The sequence below is a fragment of the Salminus brasiliensis genome, chromosome 3, assembly GCF_030463535.1.
Source record: "Salminus brasiliensis chromosome 3, fSalBra1.hap2, whole genome shotgun sequence".
In the NCBI taxonomy this organism is placed as follows: Eukaryota; Metazoa; Chordata; class Actinopteri; order Characiformes; family Bryconidae; genus Salminus; species Salminus brasiliensis.
The window spans coordinates 3,289,896-3,316,698 of record NC_132880.1 but is presented as its reverse complement, the minus strand read 5'-3'; the positions used below and the strand labels follow the sequence as shown (position 1 = coordinate 3,316,698).

Genomic DNA, 26,803 nt, shown 5'->3' with positions numbered 1-26,803 from the left:
CTCTTTTAGCCTTCATTCGAACGTTAGTTAACACAATGTCCTATTATAGTATGAGAACTTAAAGAAACATCAGGATCAAAACCACTGGAAATCATGATGTAATGGCTTAAATGAAATCGAGCTTGCTTAATTAGCAAATGAAACTAGCATAATTAGCATTATGCTAATTGCTTAATAGCAGTTTTAAGCTGACCGGTTTATGTTTAGTTGATATTCAGTCAAAACTTAGGTCTCTTTGTTGACCAGGGGTGAGAATCAGTCCAGTTTTGGTCAATCAGGGCTGTGATTAGTTCAAAATCAGTCAAAAGCCACCTGTCCTTTTAGACCTGGCAGACAGGCCAGTCTACATTGTGACAAGGCGGAGTCTACGCCAGCAGCAAGAGGTCAAAAGAGCCAGGTAAACATGAGTGGTATGTTAAGAGGTGTCACCAAAAAGATCAGTTTACAACTAATGGCAGCTGGAAATGTGTGTAGGTGTGTGTTCCTTTGAAAGACTGCTGGGCTGACAGATCTAAGAAAGATTGGCATAAACCAAAACACAGTAATCTAGAACTTCTCATGATGGACTTTTAGCTGCAATCTGACATCAGCTCTCATTATGGAAAGACCTCCTGCAAGTAAAGCTAAAGTGATACTGACCTGTGTCAGTAATTATCATGGAATTGTTACCAGGTAGCTCTTTTGCTTGTTTAGGAGTAGAGAAAAGCAAACATTTGGGAATCTGGAGTGTCTACCAACCCACAAACTGTGGAATGAGATAACCCAGTCAGTTTTTAGCTCACTGCTCAGATGTTGCCCGCCTTCCAAAAACAGAAAAATAGACTACATATATGCATATAGTGTGCGGGAGATCGAGAATCAGAGCGAGAGACAGACAGAAAGAGCTAGACGAAAGAGAGAGAGAGAGAGAGAGAATGTATATATGTGGGAGAGCGTGCAAGCAAGAAAGAGAGTAAAAAGAGAAAGAGAGGGATATGTGAACTCAAGGTGGAGTAAAGGTTAGCTAGCTAGTGTAAACAGGGACAAGCGAGAATTTGGAGAGGGGTTATGAATGTCTTTGGTGGGGGGGGGGTGTATTTTACTGCAGCCTTGAGGTGTTTTGACCAAAATGTGTCACAGACATTTCGTTAAGACTCCAGAGCACTGTGCTCATTCTTTACTTTAATTTGACTGAATATAACTGGCTCACTGAAAAACAGTTAAAGTGACTTAGGTTGTCAATGATCAAAGCTAATAAGCTAATTAGGTTTCCTCGCTGCGTGCTACTGTATGAGTGTGTTCAGCTCTGGGATGCAGAAACCTACCATGACGGCGGCAATGTCCTCAGGGTTGTCCCCGTCCAGATCGAATTTGAACGTCACCATCTTACTGTTGTGTGTTTGAAGCTGACACTCCACCACCCTGTCCACTTTGTCGGACAGCTGTACAACAGGAGAAGCAAGGTACCAGTGTTTATGGTCTTTTATCAGCATCATGACCAACATTAACTAGAAGCATATTCTGATCAATAGGAAACACTATGGAGAAGTAGGACCACTTCACAGATCAGTCCCATCAAATCCCATACCCCTGTGATGCGGAGCCGCGAGCGAGCTCTCTTCCTCAGCAGTTTACTTCCTGTGCGCTTGTTGGGGCTCATCTCTGAGAGGCCTTCGTTACCATCGCTCAAGCCAGACGTGACATCAGAGGCATAACTGTTAACAGAGGATAGACCATACAATCAAGAGATGCTCTCTCTAATCTCTAATGCCTCAACAAAAAGGAGAAATCCATGGAGTCATATCAAGGTGACTGGGGCTCCTTTAAACGGCAAAGGGATGGTCTGGCTGCTGGTGTCTGCAGGTGTCCATTTCAACCAAGTAGGAGCCCAACCAAGGACGCTCTGCTTGTTTTAAAAAAGTGCTCTCAGTCATTTTTGTAGGTTTCAGGTCTTTAAAAGTGCAAGATTTCACAAGACTTCATTTTCCTCTTAACCTACATTTTGGTCTATAGGTTCCAACTAAGGCACAGGCATTGGGCCAGAACTAAAGAGATGGAGGGGAATGCCCAGCAAATCTTGCGTCAAGCCTCAGAAAAGCCATGATAGTGAAAGCGTAAGGACAGTCTCTGGATCTCTTAGCCAGCTTAGGGCTACATAAGTCTTAAAACACTGTTTTCACGAGATCAGTGAGTGCAGTCATGAGTAATATGACCTGATAGAGGATCTGCTAGCTGTCGGAGCAGATCTGGAGCAGTGAGTGGTTCCCAACCCTGGTCCTGAAGGATCACCTCCCCTGCTCTGTACATTTGACTGTTTACCCTGCTCTCAATACACCTGATCAAAAGCCAATTAGCTAATTAGCAAGCCCCTCCTGAGGTGAAGATGTGAGAGTGAGAGCAGGAACTTACTTTCAGCTTCTGGTGGGTGGGTTTTTAGGATCTATTGAGGTGCTCATGTTTATATCCATGCCCATATCTAGAGCTTCTCACATCTGTCCTAAAGGGTTTACTCCTTTTCAAATAGGATTTCAAATAGGAAAACCTGCTGACCTCAGTCAGCCTGGTCTCAATGCAATCGCCACTATGAGTGTGTGTGTGTGTGTGTGTGTGTGAGTTCGGGGGCAGCGGCAGGTGGGTGTCTATGAGTCATCCAGGAGTGGAAGAACACTCAACTGGAGCATTATCCACACCACAGAGCATGTCTATCTGATCTGAGAACGGTCAGTGGGTAAGTAAGCCACTGCCCCCAGCAGCTTTTTAAGAGCATATCTACACTTCGCCCTTAAAAACGATGACGTCAAGCTTTTTTCACATGGGGGAAAAATCCACATCCACATCCACTCCACGCTATTAGCCGTGTTTCAATGGGCCGTAAAAGGAAATGAGTCCTGTGGGGTGGGGTGGAGAACACCGGTGGGGTTTTTTTTCAGGGGAGCCGTTATCCAAACACACTCAATAATAAAACACTGCAGAAGATTCCTGCCTAAGAGGAAATGCAGCGTGTTGACTGTCCTAAACACCCTGCACTGTGTAACAGCTGTGGACAGAACGGCTATAAATTAAACCTAGTTAATGACAGAAAACATCCACCGCTAATGTACATCAGCAAAGGTGAGTTGCTATGGTTACCTGTCGACAGGAGAGGAGAAACCACTGGCACCACTGGACTGGGCTCGCTCGGTATTCTGGGATACAGCGATGCTCTGAGAAACAGAAAGAGAGAGAGAGAGATTTTAGTTCAAATGGATCTGTAGCACAGGAAGGATGTCCCAGCAGGGACCGTGTTTTTACTGACCAATCGCGACTGTATGTCTGTGTATTTTGATGAGATCATTGGTTGACCACCATTGGTTTTAATGTATTGCAACATCTATTACAATCACAAAATACAAAGACTTTGGGATCCTGAGTGGCGCAACTGTCTAAGTGCTGGCCTTCTCTTCAGCAGATCACAGATTCGATACCCAGTGATTTCACAGCCATTTGTGGCCCTCCTTTTACCCTTTTTTTATTAATATTATTAATTAAATATTAAAAGTAATTATCAATTTTAATTATTATTATTATTATTATTAGTTCCGCATGCCTGTGTGTTTTGATGAGATCACTGGTTGACCACCATTGGTTTCAATGTATTGTAACATCTATTACAATCATAAAATACAAAGACTTTGGGACCCCGAGTGGCGCAACCGTCTAAGTGCCACTGGCCTTCTCATCCTTTTTACCCTCTTTTATTAATATTATTTAAAGTAATCATTATAATTTTATTATTATTGTTATTATTATTATTAGTTACGTATTCCTTTAATGATTCAAAAGCATTACTCTCAAAGTGGGGATCCCGTGATGCTCCACCTCCTACTCACCGAGGGGAAGCGGAGGCCTGGGACTGGTATAGTCTGGACAGATGGGGCTTCTGTAAGAGGGGCATCAGCAGCTGGAACCTCTGTGTGCGCCGTCTCATTGGCCGCTGCCGCTGTTACTGAGGAGGTGGAGTTTATCACAGAGGAGGGGCTTTCCAGTGCCTCTTGAAGTCCAGAGGAGCTGAGGTAGCCGTCTGTCTCGCCGTCAGCTGCCATGGCGATACGGATTCAACAGAAAAACAAAAGACAGAAGATTTATTAGCATGCACTTAGCCACTTTTGCTAATGGCGTACCAGAATGAACAGGGATGTCGTGCATAGATTAGCAAGGCTCCACAGTAACCACAACAAATGGACCTAGCGGCCGGCCAACACAAGCAAACAGAGTGGCTTAGGACTTAAGCAGGAAATCAGGAGGAAAACGCTGCCATCAAAATGTACACTTTTTGGACAAAAGTATTGGGACACCTGCTCATTCATTGCTTCTTCTAAAATCAAGGGTATTAAAATGAGTTTCTCCTGCTTTTGTTGGAGTAACTGTCTCTACTGTCCAGGGATGAAGGCTTTCTACTAGATTTTGGAGGAGCATTGCGGTGAGGATTTGATTGCATGTAGCAACAAGAGCATTAGTAAGGTCAGGATGCTGGAAGATCACCATCCATATGGCAATACATGTCTTCAGGGACTAGGCAAGCTGTCTGTGTGTGTGAGAGAGTGTGCATTTGCACATCTGTGTCAGCAAAAGGCGCAACGTAAAATAGAAGTAAAAATAATTAGGACAGTTTTAAGAGGATTTTAGGAGGAGCTGGAATTTGCAACCATTTTTTGCCATCATCAACATTGTGTATAAAAGTGGGGTAGAAATTGGGTTAACTGGACATTTTGGATAGCAAATAAAATGGCTATAGCTGTGCTGTAATCATGTCGCCCCCTGGGTCAATTCACCACTTCACACCAAACCCCACTCTGAATGACTCTCTACATCTCAGCCACTGAATAACGTAGAGATTTTGAACAATCGTTGGAATTCCCCTTTAACCGAATGTGTTTGCTCAAATGCTACATGTACGCCAAGTCTGCTTCCTGTTAAGCCATATGAGCTGTGAGTGTAGGGTTGCGCCGGCAGCAGGCTACGAGCTACGCAGTGGAAACATTATAATTCAGAGTCTGACATCTGTTTATAGGTCACTAGGCCATTAACAAGGCATGAAGTATGAGAAGGAGCTATGCGGAAGCATTTTTTATGAGACAGGAACACCACATTTCACTCCCTCAAAATCCTACACATATAGGATATATTCGATATTCCTCGAACACCGGGTGCTACATCTGGGTCAGAGTCACATGTCAGGGTTTCAGTCCTTCGTGCCCTCACTGTGGAACACCATTAACTAAAACCGGGCTGCCCACTTTCACAATATTCCTGGGGATCGCTTCTCAAATGAAGCCAAAACTGTCCGCCATGTTGTTAAATTTGTGACTGTCTGCACAATCCTCTGGTAGACCCGTATCTCAGACCGCCTTCACTGAGCTTCCAGCGCAGAAGCAGAACGGATTTTTCACTAGATTCCCAGTTTGTCCGGTAAGTGGAATTCTCCAACAATGAAAGTGCAGCTCATGTAAGTTCCTCTACAACTCATCCTCCTCTACAAGCTCCTCCATGTAATGAATAGAAGGAGTTTATCTGCTCCAGAAAGTCCTATTTCACTGGCAGTACTTATTCTTTTAAGTTAATTTGAGTGCAATTACACATCTGTGTCAGCAATGGGTGCAACTGAATGCATTTATTAGAAGGGGTGTCCACAAACATTTGGACATGTCTAAAAACAAGGAAACATTTAGTATTTTTGATTTCTCATGACAGGACATACCATACCTGCAAAAGCCTGTTTATATAACGACAGTATGGGCTCATTTCTCAGACCCAGATTAAGGCTAATCCTACCCTGAAAAGAATCTCCAGTGGTGATTCATCTTTGGCTGCAATTTAGTCCAAAACTAGGCCTAATTCATCTCCGGGAACCAGGTTTAAAGGATTAATTACTGATTGGGAAGCCTACAGCCTGGCTGAGGGGATGCTAGCGCGGCGGTTGCTGTGGTTTAAAGTGGCTATCAACAAATGAACGCTAGCTAGTTGTCAGCTTGAGGTTAGCAGCTGAGCTTTCAGTCACTGTTAGTCGTGTTAAACATGGCTGCCTCAGCTTAAAGCCATGTGTTTTTAATGTGCACTGCCCACACTTACAGGTGGCCGAGGAGTAGCTGGCGTGGCGGATGTTGTAGTGCTGCCGCAGCTCGGTTTCTGGGTCCTCTGGCTCTGTGGCGAAGCTGGCGTTGATTCCAGAGTCCATAGAGCTGTTTGCTGTGGACGGTACAGGGCCGGACACGGTCACGGTGGGGGGTGCTTGGACTGGGGTGGATAAGGGGGCCTCAGATGAGGGTTTAGGTTGAGGTTGGAGAGCTGGTGGGTTGGGTGGAGGAGGTTCTGTCTCAGGACTGGGCTCAGGTTCCTCCTCAATCACCTCCTCCTGCTGCCTCTTTTGCGCCTCCTCGGCCTGCCGACGGAGCTTCTCGCGCTGACGCTTGATGGCGGTGACGCGGTCGCGGATGGCTTTGGCTACCAGTTTGTAGTCGGCTTCACAGACGAAGCCAAGCACCACCTGGGAGAGAGAGAGTTCCTTCTTGACGACCATTTAAACCAGTGATTCCCAAAACATCCTGCCCTTTTATACAGCTCTTTACCAAGCTTAAAAAATCAATCATTAAATACATGAAGATATCATTTCATATCAACTAGTCTATTAAACTGACCAGACCTAAAAGGGAGCCACTCACCATCTCCTGTGCCACCTCCTCTGGTACATCCTTGTAGAGTTCGAACAGGAACTCGATGGCATTGTTGTCCTTGTACTTGCCATGGAGCTTCTTGGTGTCATCCATACGGAGCCACAGCTTCAGGCCGGACTTCACCATGTCGTCTTCCTCGGCCAGCTCCACATGCACGCCATTGTTCTCCTGGAAGAAGGGGTGCTCCAACAGGTCCTGTATTGTGTACCTGAGTAAAGGTAATGAAGCAGGTGAAGCAGAGGGCAATACATGAGTTATACATGAGATCTTTGTTTAATGTACTTCATATTTATTTATTTCATGCATTATTTATTTTAATATTCTTTAAATATATAATTGTTTTTAGTAATTTATTTTATTGCTTTTTTATTTTTATTGCAATTATTTGTTTCCTTTATCATTGCTTTTCTTTGTTTAAATATGTAATAGTTTTTATTAATTTATTTTTTTGCTTTTTTATTTTTATTGCATTTATTTTTTTTCATTTATCATTCCTTTTCTTGGTTTAAATATTTAATTGCTTATTTTTTTGTTTCATTTATTTAACTGCTTTTTATTTGTGTTTGCATTTTTGTTTAATTTATTTAATTTGTCATTTATTTTATTGCTATTTCCCTTATTTTTGGTTTAATTAATTTAATTTCCTTTTATTTTCCTTTATGTTTCTGCATTTTTCTGTTCATTATGTTTTGTTTTATATTTTGGCTTCAACATGGCTGTTCTTATTATGTCTTGCTTGCTGCTGTTGTTTATATTGCTATGCTGAGCACATTTGTCCATTCACATTCAGAAATCACGTAAGCCAGTCTATCTCAGGCATGCAGTTTGCACAATGCTGTCGGTGGGGGTATCAGAGGTTTATCTCATTACTTCTCAGCTACGTTTACCTTGTTGCCCCAATGTAGAACCATGGAAGCAAACCTCAGACACCAGAATAGGTCTTGGGGTCAGGAGAACATTGTTAAAAATGACATTCGACTTCTGGCTGAACTACAGCTTTGAGGGTAAAGCACTTAACCTGCTCTAGAGCTGTGGTGTGAGAGCCAACCCGCTAAGCAGAAGGCTTTGTAACATGGCAACCCCTGAAGGGAGTTCATCTAGAGTGTTTAACAGTGTTATTTTTATCCCGTCTGTGTCACCTAGTCACAGCAGCGGGGAACAGGAATAGCAGCTTGCCGGGTTTTCTGCTTTACTGCCCCCAGAGTCCAGCTGCTATTGTTTAAGTGTTAAAAAAGCTGGACATGGAGGCTGTTATTAGTCTGTCATTAAGTGGAGATACTGGCCGCCTGGCTAGTGTTAAGCATTGTAATGGAAGGTGAGAGGGACACACACACACACACACACACACACACAGGTACACACACACACATACCCAGACACTTCATTACAGGGCGCAGGTTAATGAGTTTTCCAGTGCTGGAGGGGTACATGCTCTCCTCTGGTGGTGCCTGACTCACCTTTCGGCTTTGTTCATGCGGATGCAGCCCTCTATGATCTCCTTCAGCTCGGGCACTCTCACTTTGAAAAAACTGTCCGGCTTCATGCCCTGAGAGAGAGACAGGAAATTTTTGGAAGATTTCAAACAATAAAATTTGAAAAAAGACAAAGCATTTTCGGAGAAACCGAATGCATGCATCGTCCCCCCATCCCCAACAGATCTGACCCCAGGTCATGACCCTCTCTATTCCTTCCTCATCATCTCTCTCCCAGATCGTGTCTCTTTCTCTCTCTGCACGTCCATGCTGCCCTGCCAATCGACCGTCTGATAAATCAATCAGGCAATCAATAACGTAGAGGTCCGTGTTTGTGTGCAGGTTCGGCTGTTTGTTGGTCGTTCTCCCTTCGACCTCTTCCCTTTCACTCTCTCTGATTCACTCACTTGTATGTAAACATGGACTGCAGAATGAAGATTGGCCATATCTGTCCCACTGATCCCTTTATCCTTTAGATAGTCATCCATCGCCGCCCATACTAAAAGCAACTGAAGTAATTAATCAAGCAATTGTTTAAATACAGAAATAAATGGCGCAACCTCTCATAACCGAAGGTTGCATTTACATGTCATTCCTCAATGCAGAACGGCTGCAGAGATGGTAGCTACTGTATCCAGCTAGCAGAGCAAGTGTTTGTACTTGCAGACTTAAGAGAAACATTTTTTTTGTGTGTGTAACTGTAGAGAACTGTAGAAATGTAGTGATAAGTGGTCCCTTCAGGCTTCACTAAATGTTAACCCTAGACGTCTAATGCAGCAGTTTGCCATCAGACAGACAAACTGTACAATATTTAATGTTTTTAATGGAGCAGTGAGGGAACATACTGTAGCGACTGCTAGCAGCAATGGCGGCACACCGCCGTAGAGGTCCACAGCGGAGGGGTAAACCTAATGGTGGCTTTAATAATGGTAGCATTGAGGCAAACCGCAGCCGAAGTCTCTGTGTATCAAGTCCTGAACAACAGGGACATATAGATAGATAGCCAATAACTTTGCTGATAACTTATTACTGATAACTTTAAATGGCTGTGAGATGCTGTCGGATGTGTTAAATAGCTAGCTACGACCCTAACGTCCCTAATATCGGCCACTTCCATGGAATGAGCATTTACGCTCTCTGTCTTTGTCAATTGCTGTCTTTGGATGAATCTCAAAAAACGCTAGCTCCCGTCTTAGAGAGGTCTTAACTGCAGTTAGTCCCCTAACAATGGCTGTCCCCAAAATCGCCCACTTTTGCGTTTCACGCATTTCCGCTCTAGATGTGCACAATTACAACGTTGTAATCTGGTGTTTACATATTGTTTTCAGATGTGATTTTTGGCAGTAATAAAGTTTAAATGCCTTTCTAAGATGGGAGCTTGTGTTTTTTGAGATTCATCCAAGCAATTGACAAAGAGAGTCCCCTAACAATGGCCATCTCCAATATCGCCCACTTCTGCGCACTGCTCATTTCCGCTCTCTCTTTTTGCCAATCGCTTGGATGCAATTCAAAAAACGTAAGCTCCCGTCTGAGAGAATCTTATCTAATTTAAACTTTATCCCTGCAAAAACATCACATTAGAAAACAACTATTTAAACATTGCTAACTATATCATTTAGAGTTCAAATTAAAGTGGTCGATATTGAGGACCATTGTTAGGGTCCTATTATGAAGTTTTGACAACATATGAGATATAACTTTGACCAAAAAAACTAATTTTCATATTCCTTAAACTCCCAACATACATAGGCATGTAAATGGGAAACCATGAAATCCTCAGAAATGTCAGTTTTACCTCACATCAGGAGCTAGCCTAGCTAACAGAGAAACAAGCCGCCAGGGCCGCCTTTTAGATGTTTTACAGCACCGTGTTTAGTTAGACCCATTGTGTCTTATATAAGCTCCATGCCGAGGTCTTAATAAATGCATTTACTGCTTTTATTGGCAATAATTTGCCAACTCACATTTCCCTGGATGCTATCAGGCCAATCTGTGTTAGTTGTGAGAGGCTAAAAATACACCCTGTTCCACATGAACAACAACATCTGCAGTTACAGAAGGAACATAAAGTCTAGAACAGTTTACACTATCATAGAGACTCTCTTGGGTCTGGTGGAGCTCGGTAAACACAGCACTGGTAGATCCATTCGGCATAATGGCCAGGTTTAAGCAAGGGTTAGATAAACAGATTAGCTGAACACAAGGAGGGCACAGACGCTCCCTGCTAGGCCCCTCCAACAGATCTAACACTGTTTATTTACTCGTTTTTGTGCTATGAACTAAAATATGTTCTATTTTTATATTTGATACTTCAAGGTTTATGGGAATACATTATTAAATTACAAAATACTATAATTGTTTATTTATACCCTGCTAATAAAATCCAGCTCAAGGCTAGCTTGTGCTGGTAGCTGGTTTCAGATGTTCTAGGCTGATCTTTGATGGTCAAGTTGGTTGAAAAGCTGGTCACACATACCTAACATACCCTACACTGGTTGACCAGCTTAGCTCTTGTCCAGCACAATGTGTTTCATTTGAGTTTGATGGACTAATGCTGGTGTTTGTTGTCAAGCTGCTCAACTAGCATATTATGATGGTCACACTGGTCAGCAAGCTTGGTCCTGCTTAGGTTGGTCATGCTGGCAGACCAGCTAAACCATTAAAGTCCATTGTAAAAAAACATATACCACATGCTGGTTAAGATCTAAGCTGGTCAACTACACTAACCAGCTTGACCAGCGTCACCAATTCAATCAACATGTAGCTCTTGCTATTTTAAGCAATCACAGTATCCCAACTATCGTAACACTTGGTGTTGAAGATCTTCTTCCCAGTGTTTTTAGATTCCTCTATGGCTCTTAATATTGCTGAAATGTCTATCATAAACATTGACCACTGACCAATGATCGCGGTCAAAAGCCAATCTAAACCAAGATCCCTTCGAGCTTCAAGAAGGCCTCGGCTCGACACGCCATCCTTTAAAATCCACAGAAGACAAAAGTTCAGGCTTTTTTTTCTGTCCTGGCACCAAAGTGGTGGAACGAACTTCCCCTGGGAGTCCGATCAGCAGCTTACGATCTTCAAATGCAGACTGAAGACCCTCTTTGGGCAAAGAGTGTCTAAGATTATTTTATATTAGTCTATTCAAACTAGCTGAGGTTATTCTTGAGTAAATTCATGACTTGGATGTATCTTCAACAAGGCTTTTAAACTATAGGAGCTCTAGACATGCTGGAGCATATAGGCCTGACCAGCAGGTACAGCGACGGCCCGCTGATTTACTGAGTGCTAAGACATGCTGCAGATCTGCAGAGCTGCTAAAACGCTCCCACATACCACAGACGTCCTGAATGGTTCTACAACAACAACAAAAACTACGCTAACAAGTGCTAGAAGAGCTAAGAGAGCTAAGAGGTTAGCTGAAGGCAAGGGCAATATGGACAAAAGTATTGGGACACCTGCTCATTCATTGCTTCGTCTGAAATCAGGGTTATTAAAAAAAGAGGTCAGGATGTTGGATGATGATCAGCACCCCACCTCATCATCCCCAACTCATCCCAGAGGTGCTTGATGGAACTCCACCATCCATCATTCCACAGTTCCACTGCTCCACAGCTCAATGCTGGGGGGCTTTATACCCCTCTAGCCCACGCCTGGCATTAGGCAGCATGGTGCCAATATGTTCAGTCCTATTCTATTGGCAGTCCTTCTCTACAGGGACTAGACAGTTTTCAGCTTTAACGCATTTACAATAAAATTCACTCTAAATCTGATAAAACGTTCCTATGTGCGAAGTTACACACGTTCTGCTTTAACACACAGGCCCCCTGTGAACACCACATGTGTGTGTTCGCAAATGAGAACATGCCTTTATAGCACGTTCCATGATAACATCAAGGTCAGTAAAGTGGAGTGAGATAACCGCTCTGCAGGCACTGGTTGAGCTCACACAGTATGCATTGTTTGGGAGGTTGAAGGAGTTAAATAGAGCACCAGTGCCACACATATTACTATATGTCCAAATGTTTGTGGACATGCCTTCTAATGAAGGTATTCAGCTACTTTAGATTGTGCTCATCTAATTATTTTCCTTTTTTTATTACCATAAAATTGGTTTTGCATCTCTTTGGTTTTAATGTTATCTTTTTTTATTACAATATTTATCTCTATGAGTTGAGTCTTATTATTATATTATTAATTCATATTATATTTTATTTTATATCTTTTTATTCCTTTATGACACATTGCAGCATTGCTTTTTGTAATAATATTTATTTTGTAGCGTATCTTTTTATTTTTTAATTTAAATGATTTAACTTCTGCAAATAAAATGCCTTACAAAGATGATTATGATTTTTGTAATAATAAAATATTATTTTATTATTATTTATCAGTGAGATTTCCTCCCAATGCATTACACTGTAGAAACCCCAGAATTGACCGATATTATCAGCCAATCGATATATTGGCCGAGCCCTGTTTGCTGTGCAGTTTAACTGTGTTTGAGAACAAACACACAGGCTGAGCTAAAAACAATGTTTGTCAGGCCGGGGGGGAAATATATGAAGAAAAAGGAAGACAGCAAACACCACACTAACCCACAGGGAGTGCAGCGTGCTGCGGCGATAGCGTGGGTTTCTTCAGCGATAAGAAATCCAATTTTCACCAAGCGGATACGGATTTCACACTCCATCGCTGCCCCTGAAAGGCTCAACTGAAAACAAGGCCAAGGTCTTGGGTTGCCAGGTTGGAAACATGAAGTTGTCCAAACCACCATGTAAAATTTATGAGGTGGAAAGCGTGAGGCGTAGCGAGAAAATCAGCCAGCCAGCAGGCTGGTCCTCACAGACCTGCACCAATTACAGGGCCAGGAAAACTGCATGTGTTTGAAGGGTAAATATTCAAGACAACAGACAAGAGGTGATACACTAGTCCAAGAAATGACCTCTTCTCTCGAAATACTCATTCATATCAGAAAGGTGCAGGAAACAGAGACGAGGGGCTTCTACAAGCTTCTGGAACGGAGCAATCGGCTATTTTAAATGAATCACCTCCCTCATGCTTTACGCGAATGGGACACTTCTGAATGTGCAGCCTGTCACCAGAATGTTCCAAGCTTCTGAGAAGGGCAAGGAACTTGTTTATGTAACCAGAGCGGCGAAGGGCTACTTGATCAGATAATCGCCTCTCCTAAACAACTGAAAACAAACAGAGGGTGAAAAACAGAAGGAGAAGGTCGGTTCAGGATGAGCGAGAGAAACAACAGGCCTAAAGCTAAAGAGTTAAAAGCCTTGGGCTACAGGATACAGATACAGGACAAAGTTTCCCCAAGGAGATGTTTGATTTGGTCTGCCAGACGCCAAAACTCACAACCAGTTAAAAACACGAGACGTTCAGAAAGCAGGCCCCTGTAGCAGGGCCTGGCAGCATTGTTCCTAGAAGACAAAATCTAAACATAGGGGTCATTTCTGTGAGTTCAACAACAATGTGAATTCAAGACATGTCTAAACGTCTTCTTTTGAAAGCCTAGATTATTATAATTAGAGGCCATTCTCAAAACACTGCTCATCATTTGTGCTCTACTGGCCCCAGTGCTTGGGCCCCCAGTACTTGCCTTTAACTTTGTAATCTCAAAGCTCAGCTCTCAAAGTGATTACCACAGTCCATACCAATCAGTGTGTTTCACATCAGTTTCAGACAAAAGCTTAATATTAGCTGGTTGTTTTGGTTTGGAGCAATGATCATTTATTTAAATTTATATTTTTATTCAAAACTATTAAAAAGAAAAACCTGAGAAAATTAGAATAATATGTCATGATAACCAATAATGATAATAATGATATTAGCCATTACATTTTGATATAGGAAAGGTGTAAATACTATATCCATGAATAGGGCAAATGACAATTGTTCCTTAGAATTCTCGTAATTGGCATGTACATCATTCAGAACAGTGAATTTTGCTGAAAGGCGACACGTTTCAGCAAAAAAACATACATTTCTTATTTTCCTTTTTAAATAGTATTTGAATACCAAGAAATTTAATATTAAGCATTTTAATGAAAGAAAATGTTGTGAAATACAGTTTTAAAAACCTATTCCGCATTCTTCATTCTTTTATTATCTCTATTTATTGTCTTTTTTTATTGTATCTATTATTTTGTGCAAACCACAAAGACCTATGATACCTAGACCAACCTTCTAAGAACATAATCACTGTTTTACAGTATCACAATTCTTCGTCTTCCCTTTGGGTTAAACAAAACATTTGCTAGAGTTAAAAGAATGTATTAATTAAAGTACATATACTTTAATTTTCTAGTATTTTCTTGATTAATCAATTGATTGTTTGAGTTTTAAAACTCTGAAAATAGTATGAAATTGGTGGCTTTTTTTTGCATTTTGAATTCCAATTGTTTTTCCAATATCAGTATTAAGTAAACATGCATGGTACAATAACCATCAATACAGTCAAATCTCATTCCAGGAGATACCTAAAACCAGTATATTACTGCAACCCCAGTTCTGACTGCATCCTTCTTAGGAAAAAAACTTTTTATCTGTTGCAGTTACAGGTCATTCTCAAAACACTGTGTCATTTGTGCTCTACTGGCTTTTGCTTGGACCCCTATGATTGCCCAAGCTAAGAAAAAAAGTTTGGGCACCCCTAATATTAACGTTTCCCATCATCCTCCAGGGGTTTGGTCATCAAAGCTGGGGGCAATTGGGCTTTAGCTTCACGTAATACTGCAGCTCTCTGAAGATACTAGCAGCACATTGTCGGATACTAATGACATCAGTGGCAAATCGTCCCTAATGGAGACCAAGCAAAGCTGGCCAGATCTGCTCCACTGCTCTTTCTCCTTCTCAGTCCAGACACAAAGCCAATGACTTCACGTTGGTGCTCCTGGCCCAGGTTCACTGGAGCTCCAGAGCCAAAGTAAAGAATGGCGGGGAATAGTCAGCGATCTTTTCGTCTTCTCACAATCCTCACAGCCTCATATTTCACCATCCACGGTCAGCCAGTAGTGAGAATCTGTGTTCAGGGATGAAAAGCTGAATGGAAATCCTGTAACTGCTCACAAGAACAAGGACAGAAGGAGACGAAAGCAGCCTAGAGATGGAACAAGAGTAACTCTGTATCCTTGGAAATGATCCCACGGCCTTTTATCATTGGCATGTCTGAATGAGGAGCTCCAGAGACTGCTGTCAAAGCACAGACTGACGCAGTCAGGAAGACGACCTCATTGGTCAGGAAAATGTATCAGATTTCATAAATCTAGTGGCTACACCTTCTAAAAGTCCAGCCCTGACCTTGTACCCGTCACCGATGCGCAACATTGAGAATGTGACACGCATCAACTGCTCTGAATACGTCTCTCATCCCATTCGGAAAAAACACACATGGAATTCCCTTATATCCAACATATCATCACTGTTACGCAAAAATAACGATGAATGGACCAATAGAAATGCTCCAAAATGACCTGGAGGAACTTCCGTTAAAAGATACGAAGGTTTTTCCTCCTCCTGTAAAGTTACCGACAAGGTTTTTGCGAACACAGGCCATATATTTGCGTTACACTAAAATGACAAAAGTATTGGGACACCTGCTCAAAATCAAAGGTATTAAAAAGAGTTTCTCCTGCTTTTGTTGGAGTATCTGTCTAAATGAAGGCTTTCTACTAGACTTTGGAGCAGCATTGCTGTGGGGATTTGATTGCATTCAGCGTTAGCGAGGTCAGCGAGGTCAGGATGTTGGATGATGATGATCACCAACTCCACAACTCATCCCAAAAGTTCTGGATGGAGCACCATATAACCCTCTAGCTCACTCCTGGCATTAGGCAGCATGGTGCCTATAGGTGTGCGTGCATGTTGATCTGCTTCAGAGAGTCCTATTCTATTGGCAGTACTTCTCTACAGGGACCGTGTCAGCAATGGGTGAAGCTTAAAGTAGCTATAGGCGTTCATTACAAGGAGTGTCCATTTTTCTAAAAATATAGATATAAATATATTTGGCATGTGTCCAATATATATGTATACTAAATATGCACATATATTTTGCAGTATATGCCCGATTTTATGATGTAGGTGCGTTTATGGCCGTATATCGGGCTTCTGTATGGGATGTGAAAAGCCCTTCACTTCCAAATTACGCTGCCTAGATTAATCATGATCATTAGGCTGCCACGATAAACACAAACTGAAAAGCTTTTAATTACTGGGGAAAGGCGAGGTCAATGTTCTGCTGGGCCCGGGCTAATTCACTTCAATCACCCAGATTCAATCACCCTTCATAAGGCTGTGTGACGCAGTGGCTGAGTGTGTGTGTGTGTGTGTGTGTATGAAATGAATCAATTGTGAGGGCTGAAAAACTGCTTTCACGGCTGATGGGAAAAAGGCACAGGATGTTGGACGCGATAAAGCAAGAGTGGCTGTGAAATTACAGAGGTGTACAGTCCAAGCTCACAAATGATGGTATGTGGTCAGGTTGGGGGACAAAAAGGCATGGCTGAGAACAGCAGCATGACCTCAACTTCAGAACGCTGTAATAAAGGATTATCAGACGTTTGACTTTTGAGAAAAAGAACAAGCTAATCAGACTCTCTACTGTACCAATACTAAAGAATCAGCCCTAAAAACTACTTAGGTTCCTACAGAATTATGTACTACGATATATATGGACAAAAGTATTTGGACACCTGCTCATTGTTCACTGTTGCATCTGAACACAAGGGTATTTAAAAGAGTGAATCCTGCTTTTGTTGAAGTTACTGTCTCTACTGTCCAGGGAAGGTCTTCTACTAGATTATAGGGGAGCACTGCTGTGAGGATTTGATTGCATTCAGCGACAAGAGCCTTAGTGAAGTCAGGATGTAACAATTAAGTTTGATTTTATTTTAAAAAGAGATCATTTATAATATAATTTATAAGAGATAATTTGGTGAATTAATTAAAGGACCCGGAAATAAGTTAAATAAATGTATAGCATTTTAAAGTAGTGTTAAATTAATGATGGAAATCCCAACAAATTAGTTCAATCATTTTGTAAATCCCAAAAATGTGTTTAATTAATAAAAAGATCACAAAATAAATTAAATGAATATAAAAAATGTTTAGAATCAGTTTTTTTTAAATCCTAAAAATGTGTTTAATTAATTAAAACAGCCCACAATAAATAAAATGAATTAATTTTTTTAAATATGCAAAACTAATGATAAAATTCCCAATATATTAGTTAAATGAATTTATACAAATCTTAAAGAAGTGTTAAATTAATCCCAACAAATGTTTTTTTTAATCCTACATATTTGTTAAATTAATTAGAAGATCCCAAAATACATTAAATGAATGCAAAAATTTTAAAATTTGAATGAATTTTTCAATCACCACAAATCAGGTACATATATATAATAATTTCCAATAATTAGTTACATTCATTTTAAAATCCCAACAAATGAGTTGAATGAATGAATAAATGCCCAAAATACATAATAAACATTATAAAGACAAGGTGAAATACAGTATAGTGTCATATCCAATAAAAGATGATCCTAAAAAAACACTGATAGCTAAGATGTCACCTGTTCCTAAGGTGTCACCTGATGGAGTGGCGTCCGTATGAGGGTTTATGAAACAAGGCTGGCTTGTGTGAATGAGAGCAGAGAAAAGCTTATTGAATGAGGTGAAGGAGAAGTGTGTGTGTGTGTCTGTGTGTGTGTGTGTGTGTGTGTGTGTGTGTGTGTGTGTGTGTGTGTGTGTTCCTACCATGTGGAAAGAGCTATGCCATATGGTAGTTATCAGCATGTGACATCATGAGCTAGTATGAGCCTGACAGGAGCAGATTTAATCAGCTCTAATTCTATTGATTTCACTCTCTCTGTTTCTCAGCCAATCACTGGTTATTTCTGTCAGCTTTCTTACTCCCTCTCTCTCTCTCTCTCTCTCTCTCTCTCTCACTCTCTCTCTCTCTCTCATACACACACACACTAAACAAAGTATTTGCTATATACTGCTAAACATAGCGACTGTCATGTGCCTCATAAACCCCCTCATTAAACAGGACATAGATTATGTAGATTTTAATGTATACTATACGGACAAAAGTATTGGGACATCCACTCATTTGCTATGTCTTCTGAAATCAGGAGTAACTGTCTCTACTGTCCAGGGAAAACTTGCTGTGATGTGAATGCTGTGAGGATTTGATTGCATTCAGTGACAAGAGCGTTACTGAGGTCAGGATATTGGATGACCTCCACCCGACCTCATCATCCCCAACTCCAAAACTCAGCATCCCAAAAGTACTGGATGGAGCTCCACCACCCATCATTCCAGAGCTGCTCCACAGCTCCTCAATGCTCCTCAATGCAGCATGGCGCCAAATGCATTCATAAAAAAAGGGGTGTCCAAAAACATTTGTCTACTTTAAGTTGCACTCATAGCTGACACAGATGTGCAAATACACACAAAGTCTAAAGTAGCCAAATGTTTTTGGACAGCTCTTTTCATGAATACAGTTGGCTACTTTAAGTTGCACCCATTGCTGACACAGATGCATTTATAAAAAGGGGTGTCCAAAAACATTTGGACACATAGTGTAGCTCCAGTTTTAGCATAAAAAAATTGATGATGTAGCTTTTTGACAGAACTCTGATAAAACAAATGAAAATTGTAGGCATGTATTTATTTATGTATATTTTTTGAAGCGTGAGATTGGTGATAGTTTAAGTACAGTGTTTGTAAGCAGCCTTAACCTAGCATCTCCCGTTGTAATCTGAAGAAGCACACGTCAGATATCAAACATTTCCTGGCTGATTGACGGCATCTGGGGTCAGGGGTTAAACACACCATGGGGTTTTTCACCAAACTACTCCTTTAAAAACCAACACACTGTACAGAACTAACACACACACACACACACACAAACGAGAAAAAATTATATCATTAAGAGGTCATGAGGTGGAATTACGGCAATGCCAGTCCTTTGCTAATACTGATAAAGCCACAGGTCTTGATACTGGCTGACATATTGGTTAGGTCCTAACAAAATAGAGGGCATCATTATTCTCATTTATTTACCATACACACACACACACACACACACACACACACACAAAACAGCCACTCAAGGCCGCACAATTCGAACCCCTCAAGCTCCATCCATATTTCATGACCACTTGATACAATTCATTAACATTTCATCTGTTAGTGAGTGGGCCGACGGTGTGAGGGGGGCACTGGTTTTCACTACAGCTCTGGCTCCTCACGATGATTATAATGCCACCTATGAGCAGAGGTGTTTCACAATACTTCGCCCCCACAGTAAACACACACACACACATTCCCCAAGCCTATTAACGAGCAGGCAGTTAGACAGTCGCTCCATTCCGGAGCTGTGAAGCCGTGTACATTTCTGTGTCTGAGAAAGAAGGGAAGGTAAATTTCCTCAAAACTCAGAAACTGTGTTTTTATGTAGTGTAAATTCACAGCTCTAGACCGGCCCTACGGTCTAACTGCTGCTCAAGAAGTGTGAGAAGATCATAAGTGTAAATCCCAGCGACAGCTCAAACCTTCTCTGTTAAAAGCCTCTCAGTCTGGGGACGTCATGTGATGGAGGGGGTCCTAGCCTGCAGATGTGAATAAACAGTAAACAGATGGAGGGGGCGGAGCCACAGACTACACATCTTCCCCAGCATTTAATCAGTTTCAGCTGCAGCTCATTTACTCATGTTTTTGAGGCTCAACTCAGGATGTATTGTTGACCAATCTGGACTGCTGTTCTTGTGAGATTCCACAGTGGTGATCTTACTCCATAGAGGTTCCTGATCCAGTATGCGCAGACTGGCAGCCAGTCTAGACCCACAAACACAGCTGATCCAGGTGTCCTGTAGCTCAGGTGTGGAAGCGGAAGTAGAACAGAGATATTGTCTAGCTAAGGGTCCCTGAGGTCTGCAACGGAGAGCCTCGCTCAGCTGTTCCAGCTGCACGCCAGGACCAAACAGAGATTGGGGGTGAAGATAAGAGGGTAACACGAGAGCCACTCGAAGTGTAATCAAACAATTGCAAGGTGACTTGAATCAACCCTGTGGCTAAACATGCGACCTCGGTTTCAGTCGTGACGTCCCGGTTCTGGTGTACCTGCAGAACTCATGGATGACCATGTCAGGGCCTCGAGAGAAGGTATTAAAAAAAAGAACATGGTGCGAAGCCAAGGTAATCAAACCCGGCCTACGAAACAAAACCTGAAGAGACTGCAGAGCTGTGAGCTGAATACCCCTGATTCAATGGTGTCCACAGGCCTGAATATCCTCACTCACCTGTTCACTGGCATTTGTAGTGGAACACTCTGCACAGCACAAGGCTGTGAGTAAAATGTGCCAGCCCGGAAATGCGTAAGCGATCCAGCTCTGCGACATTGAAGCAGAACTGAACACTTCAGCTAGCTGGTATGTTCTGTTCCACCCCAAAACGGCCCTGTCCCTTTGACGGTACTCACACGCCGTCCAAAAACACGGACAATTTTTTTTTTTTTCAGGACATTGTCTCCATACTCAGAACTCACTGATCGGCTCTGATACAGTTTACACAGTAAACTAGTCAAATGTGGGAGTCATCTTCTACTATTTGGGTCACAGTGAACATTTGATGTCAACCAGCTGGTTGAGCTGCCCGGTTTGAGCTCCTCAACATTACAGAGGCATTAATAATGCACTTGCACTAATAGCACAGTTTTACTTTATCAACAATATTAGCTGTAAAAATCGTATTATTGTAATCGTATAATTTATTTAAAGCCCTGGGAAGACTTTTATTTTGTATGTTCCTAAATTTAGGTGTTCAGTGAAGCTTTCAGCTAAGCAGAATTGTGATCACTTCTCAAAAATCACCAAAATGCACTTATCATCAGGCCTCTCTGAGAACGGTCTGGGCGTGGTCTTAATATTCTAATAAAGGCGCGTGATTGACAGCCCTTTATAACTGCCGAACAGCATTAGTTCATGCTACCATGGCTACGCATAAAGCCTCGAGACCAGGAAGTTGTGTTATTTAGCCTTTTACTGAGGTTCTGTTAGCTGGACCCGACTTACCAGCCCACCCAAGCAATGCGTCAATCTGTCTATCAGGAGAATTTCCCCATCAGCTGATGCACAGACTGCTGCTCCAATTCCATCCTACTGCACTTTCCCACAGTGACCTCGCCTACATCTGACCGCTCCACCACCACAGCTGTGCCATCAGAACAACAAGGTCTCACACAATGGGGATAAAATTAGGGCTGGACAAATTTAAAACGTACTGTGATTATACAGCTGCATATGGCAACTGCGCTAGGCTTTACAGTGCACAGCCACAATGCGACATGGCCGAACATTGGCCAGGGCTTCATTCCTGGGGTTCAAACACCAGTGATCATCTGCATCATCTTAAAGCCTCTCAGTGCTGGCTTCATTAAGGAGAAATATATAATGTGCCTCCCCATAATCAAGCCCTTCCTTCTTCCCCTTTCACTATCAAGTGCATCAGATAAGGCCAGTTCTGGTCATAATATAAATATATGACCCAGAGCAGGAACAAAGCATGACTCAAGGGCACGCTGATAAAGAGGTCATCAGTGCCCTACTATGCAAACTTCACCTGTCCTTGAATTGAGTTGAGGAAGAGGAAAATACCAGGCAAAGGTGTTCACACTTATAAGAAGCCAAAAATTTGGAAAAATCCAGAGGAACCAAAACAGAACTGGAAAATGAACCAATTCCAAAACCCCAAAACTGTTACATCACAGTCTTGACTCGTTATCCCCCTCCCCCCAAACAATTGCATGCACACTGCCCAGTAGTGACAGCTATAGTGACAGCTTGTAATACTGTAAAATATGAAAGTGCAGTGAATTTAAGAGAATATGCTGATGTTGATACTGGAACACAGCTCATTACCTCCAGAATCTGCTATTTATAGAAATACTGGTTGCTAACCAGGCCTCTTGGCGTTCACACAAAAGGAAGCAGTGGAGGTGATCGAGGATCTAAACATTAGACGGGAAAATTACGGCTTATCCAAAAACATAAACCAGTAAGACTCGAAGAAGCCAATCCCGGGGAAGCGAGTTGGGGCAAACAAGGCTCGCAAGGCTAACAGCTAACCTAGCTATAATCTCTTCAGCTTGCTAACAGCACGTTGCACTGAGAGGACACGATGAGAGGACAGCAGCACTATCTGGTAAGACCTGGCAGTAATTACAGTGTTTTTAGTTCAGTTTAAAAACTATGCTATGATATGTGGGTTCTGTGAGCTGTTGGCAGTGCTGTAAACCAGTCAATAAAAGAGCAGAGCATATTGTTTTTTTTTTTTTTCCCATGAGCCCTCTGTAAAATAACAGGGTGGTACATAGGCTACCAAGCATATTTCAGCCAAGGACACATAATTACTATTTATGCACCGAAGACCAACTTTAAATCCTCAATTGATGCATTTTTGCCACCAGTAAAGACTGATATCTTTACCAGATCAGTGAGATTACAAGGTGTGACCAGATAGCATATGATGCTAAGTAGCATTCCAACTCTTGTTAATCTTCTCTGCAGCTTGTACGAAACAACTGACGTAAAGTTTGGGTTAAAAACGCACTACATCCCTCATAAATAAGTCTTAATGTATCCTACACTGGCTCACACTGTTTAACGCTCCAAGGAGGTCGTCGTTTAAGTGGAGGTAGATTGTACATAACATCTGCAAACTGTTAGATATAATGAACGGATGGTTGTACAGTACACTACAGTTCATAAACCATGTGCGGAGGGAGAACTCCGGCAATTTTTCACTTAAAATAATAAGCTCTTGTATCCAACAATACAGCCAGTGTTGTTCCTGTTTGTGTGGTTTAAGGCTGTATATCACTCACATCAACACACCAATCTATTTAATAGATTCAGGAATTCTTGACCCATTGGGGGGAGGATGGGGTAGGTGGGGGGGGGGGGGGGTAAAGCAGAAGACTGCTGAGGTCTCTGGAGAAGAGCTGAATTCCATGAGCTCAACAGTAAAGGAAGCAGACACTTGCAACAGACTGTGGCAAGCTAGCGTTGCACTTATGGATCTCGCAACGTAATTAATAACACATTGTAGTCCTGCAATTTGCAATCCTGTGGGAACGCGGGAGCCGGGAGAGAGGATGATTACTGCTGTGAATGAAGGAGAGCATCTCTGTGTTTCGGGACGGAATTATAGCTCTGGAGAGACGTGTTAATTGTCGCTTCTGCCGTGGAGAAATGTCACCGTGACATTCATATAGGCTTCAGGCGGCCATTAGTGGGCTCGTGAAGCCTTCGAGGAGACCATTACGGCGCAGACAGCCGCTGGGTTTAGGGTAGTCTGCCCGGATAAGTGAAGGAAGAGACTGCGGGTGGTTTCACGTGGACAAGCGGCTACTCACAATGTCCCACTGAGAGCTATGTCAGGAGATGACTACAGAGACACTGGTAATGCGCAACAGATCCTGATTTGGAGAGTAGAAAAGGAAGACCAGAGGCAACAGGGGGCTGCTAAGAGCTCCCAATCTCATATCGTCACTGCCAAGAAAAAAAACCTGTATCTCAATTTGACCCATTTTGGGCTTGGGATTGTTTTTATTGACGAATAGACCACCAGAAATGCTCCAAAATTATCTGAAAGCAAAGCTTTGAAGAAGTTAAGAAGCTTCTTTTCTTCTGCTGTTTTGGAGATACAAGGTTTTTGCGTGACACTGATAACATACTGCAGTTTAAAGGATGCTTCACCCCAAATGAGCCAAAAGACTTTACTTACGCTGGTGACCTTCCGGTAGATCTGGGCTGCATTTTGGCACTCTGAGTAGGGGTATTCGGATGTGGTCATCTCCAGGATGCACATCCCGAAGGCATACACGTCCACTGCCTCATCATACTTTTCCTCATACATCTCTGGTGCCATGAATTCGGGGGTGCCTGTGAGAACACACAATATAGCCAGAGGGCGTAAAACATAAAGGGCCCGGTATAGGACCTGGAGGGACACCTAACATATAGTTTAATACTAAGCAGGACTATTAAGAAATATAAGTATATGTATATGACTATACAGTATATAGAATATGATGAATGCATAATTAAGGTGCTACTAAGGGTTCTTTGAGTGATGCCACTGAAGAACCACTACTGGTTCCATAAAGAACCATGTTTGTAATAGAGATGTGTGAGTGTGAAGAACCTTTAAAAGGGAAAGTAACTGTTACATCAAACACATCACAGTTCTTTAAAACCTTTAAAAGGTTCTTCACACACACATCTGGATCTTTATAGAACTAAAAGTGGTTCTTCTATGGCATCACTCAAAGAACTTAAGAGCGTAGTCCCAATCCTGTCTCTTGGAAACAAATAGGGCATTTTGAAATATTATATTGCACTCCAAAATGAGGCTGTATTTTGATTTGCGTCCGTTCTGCTAGCAGTAATACGGGGGTGGGGGTGACAATTCCTCCCGGCCTGTACACAGTGCCCTAAATCCTTTGGCTGCACATCATTTTTTTGAGCCTCGGACAGCCAACAATTACGAGTTTTTGAGAAAGATTTATTAAGAGCACCACAAACACACCGTGGCTGCTGACGTCTTTGAGGCTAATCTCTGTCAAGCACTGTGGCGGCATAAATATGACAAAAATAAATAAATAAACAAACGTATACCCTGGCTGGTAGTGTAGGCAGTGCAAGGTATGTTTACAGTAATAACTGTGAAGGTCAGTTCTCTGCCAAGGTAACAGGGTACAGAGCACAAGGCTCATTAAGCCTCATTGTGTGATCAGTATTTCTACTTTTTGCCACGTTTACAAAACAGAAATATAAAAAAAAATCTTTAACAAAGCTTCAACTTTCATTTACAAATGAATAAAGAAACATTTACAGCTTGTGCTTCCTGACAAATTTCAGCATTTTGGAATAATGTCCCCATTAACCCCCTTTTATACAGCCTATGGTCCGTCTGCAGGCTAGAATTGTTATTAGGAATGTCTCTTACCAAAGATTAGCCCCTAGCAGTTTGTACAGAAGTCCCTGTAGTTACTTTTTAGTCAAACACTTTAGTGTGTAATAATAATCAATAATCTTGAAATGTTAAGGGGGTTAAATGACATCACATTAAAAAAAAAATTCTATATTGTTTTAATATTTAAGTTTATTTATATTTATATTTATGTATATTAATGTTTTTGTTTTAATTTTTTCCCTTAAAATATTTTTTCTATATATTGCAGCATTATCTGTTGTCTCTCGCTCCCTAACACCCCCGTAACACTGTCATTTCTTCATTTTCCCCCTGTAAAAAACATTTCTAAGGAGATGACATCATCAAATTCTCTTTGACCCCAAGGTAGGATTATCTTCCCTTGTCTCCTTATGTTATATAGCATTTTATATCATACAGATCAAATCTGTGAAGCTCAAAGTTCAAACCCTGTTCCTACACAATCCTGAACAATCCTAACAAATATTTGACATAGTGCCAAATACAGATATATCTGATGCGAGAACAGCCTGTTGTGCAATACAACGTTGGTCACTAGCATAGAGCGGCGTTAGCCACTTCAGCAGAAAACCTTCAACCCGGTCACATTTCTGAACATGATAAGGGTCGTATGGTGGTTACGGCCGTCCCTTTTTCGTCTAGCCCGTAATGCTAACTAGCCTGTGTTACTGTAGCTGCTTCATTTATTAGCATTTTCTCAGCTTATCTAAAATTTGAAACAGGCTTTAAGAAAGGAGAGAATAGCCCTAACAAAGCAACACTGCAACCCTACAAAGACGAAGATCCAGTCTGACAGGTCTTTGAATGGGCTCCTAAAAATACCACCAACAAGGTCTTGCAGGAACTCACCGATGACACTCTTGGCAAATGAGGCACTCTTGAGCGTAGCCAGACCCAAATCGCCAATCTTGACCGAGCCTGTGGGGCCTGTGATGAAGATGTTGTCGCACTTGAGGTCTCGGTGGATGATTGGAGGGGTTCGTGTGTGCAGGAAGTGAAGGCCTTTCAGGATCTGGTGGCTCCAGCGTTGGAGGAGCTTCAGCTTCATCTCTTTGAACCTCTTCAGGTATCTGAAGCCACAACACATAGAAGTAGTTAAAGTCTTTCCTCCTTGCACATCTCCCTTTACATCAAACTTTGCTGGTCAGTCATTCCACCGTCCACTAAATCATTTACAAGTGGAATGGCTGACCAGCATGGCCAGATCAGGCTGTCCTAGCGAGTTCAGCCCAAGAACAGATCAGAACCACAAAATAAGTAAAGAGGCCTTCAACCATTTTGAAATATCATACCTCTTGGGACCTACAGGGAGCTCTGGCCACAGCTGATTTCTAACTGTTCTGAGATCTTTTTAAACCCCTTCCATCTGCAGACTCCTCTGCATCTCCAACCTTCTTTCTGAAGAAGGCCTCAGAGAGCTCTTTGAATCTGGTCATGGTGATCTTCTTCACCTTCAATCAAGAGCAGACCAGACTAAATGTCTGAGGTTTAAATACGACCTCAGACTCCTCCAGTATCCTCTCTAACCATGTTCTGATCATCTGCAGCTGATGTTCTGCACCTGATCTCTGAAGGCCCAGGGATCATGAGTTTGAATCTCAAGCC

The 26,803-nt window shown here is 42.0% G+C and overlaps 1 protein-coding gene across 1 annotated transcript in view; it reads right to left on the bottom strand.

The window, feature by feature from the left end:
* wnk4b (WNK lysine deficient protein kinase 4b) overlaps positions 1-26,803 on the bottom strand; it is an 80,542-nt gene that overhangs the window by 18,374 nt on the left and 35,365 nt on the right. Inside the window, exons 4-12 of the mRNA XM_072675188.1 lie at positions 26,048-26,268; positions 23,969-24,126; positions 8,147-8,235; positions 6,678-6,897; positions 6,088-6,502; positions 3,849-4,054; positions 3,109-3,182; positions 1,568-1,694; positions 1,305-1,421 (exon numbers count right to left, since the gene is read on the bottom strand). Coding sequence (XP_072531289.1) covers positions 1,305-1,421; positions 1,568-1,694; positions 3,109-3,182; positions 3,849-4,054; positions 6,088-6,502; positions 6,678-6,897; positions 8,147-8,235; positions 23,969-24,126; positions 26,048-26,268 — 1,627 coding nt within the window. The remainder of the gene's footprint in view (positions 1-1,304; positions 1,422-1,567; positions 1,695-3,108; positions 3,183-3,848; positions 4,055-6,087; positions 6,503-6,677; positions 6,898-8,146; positions 8,236-23,968; positions 24,127-26,047; positions 26,269-26,803) is intronic.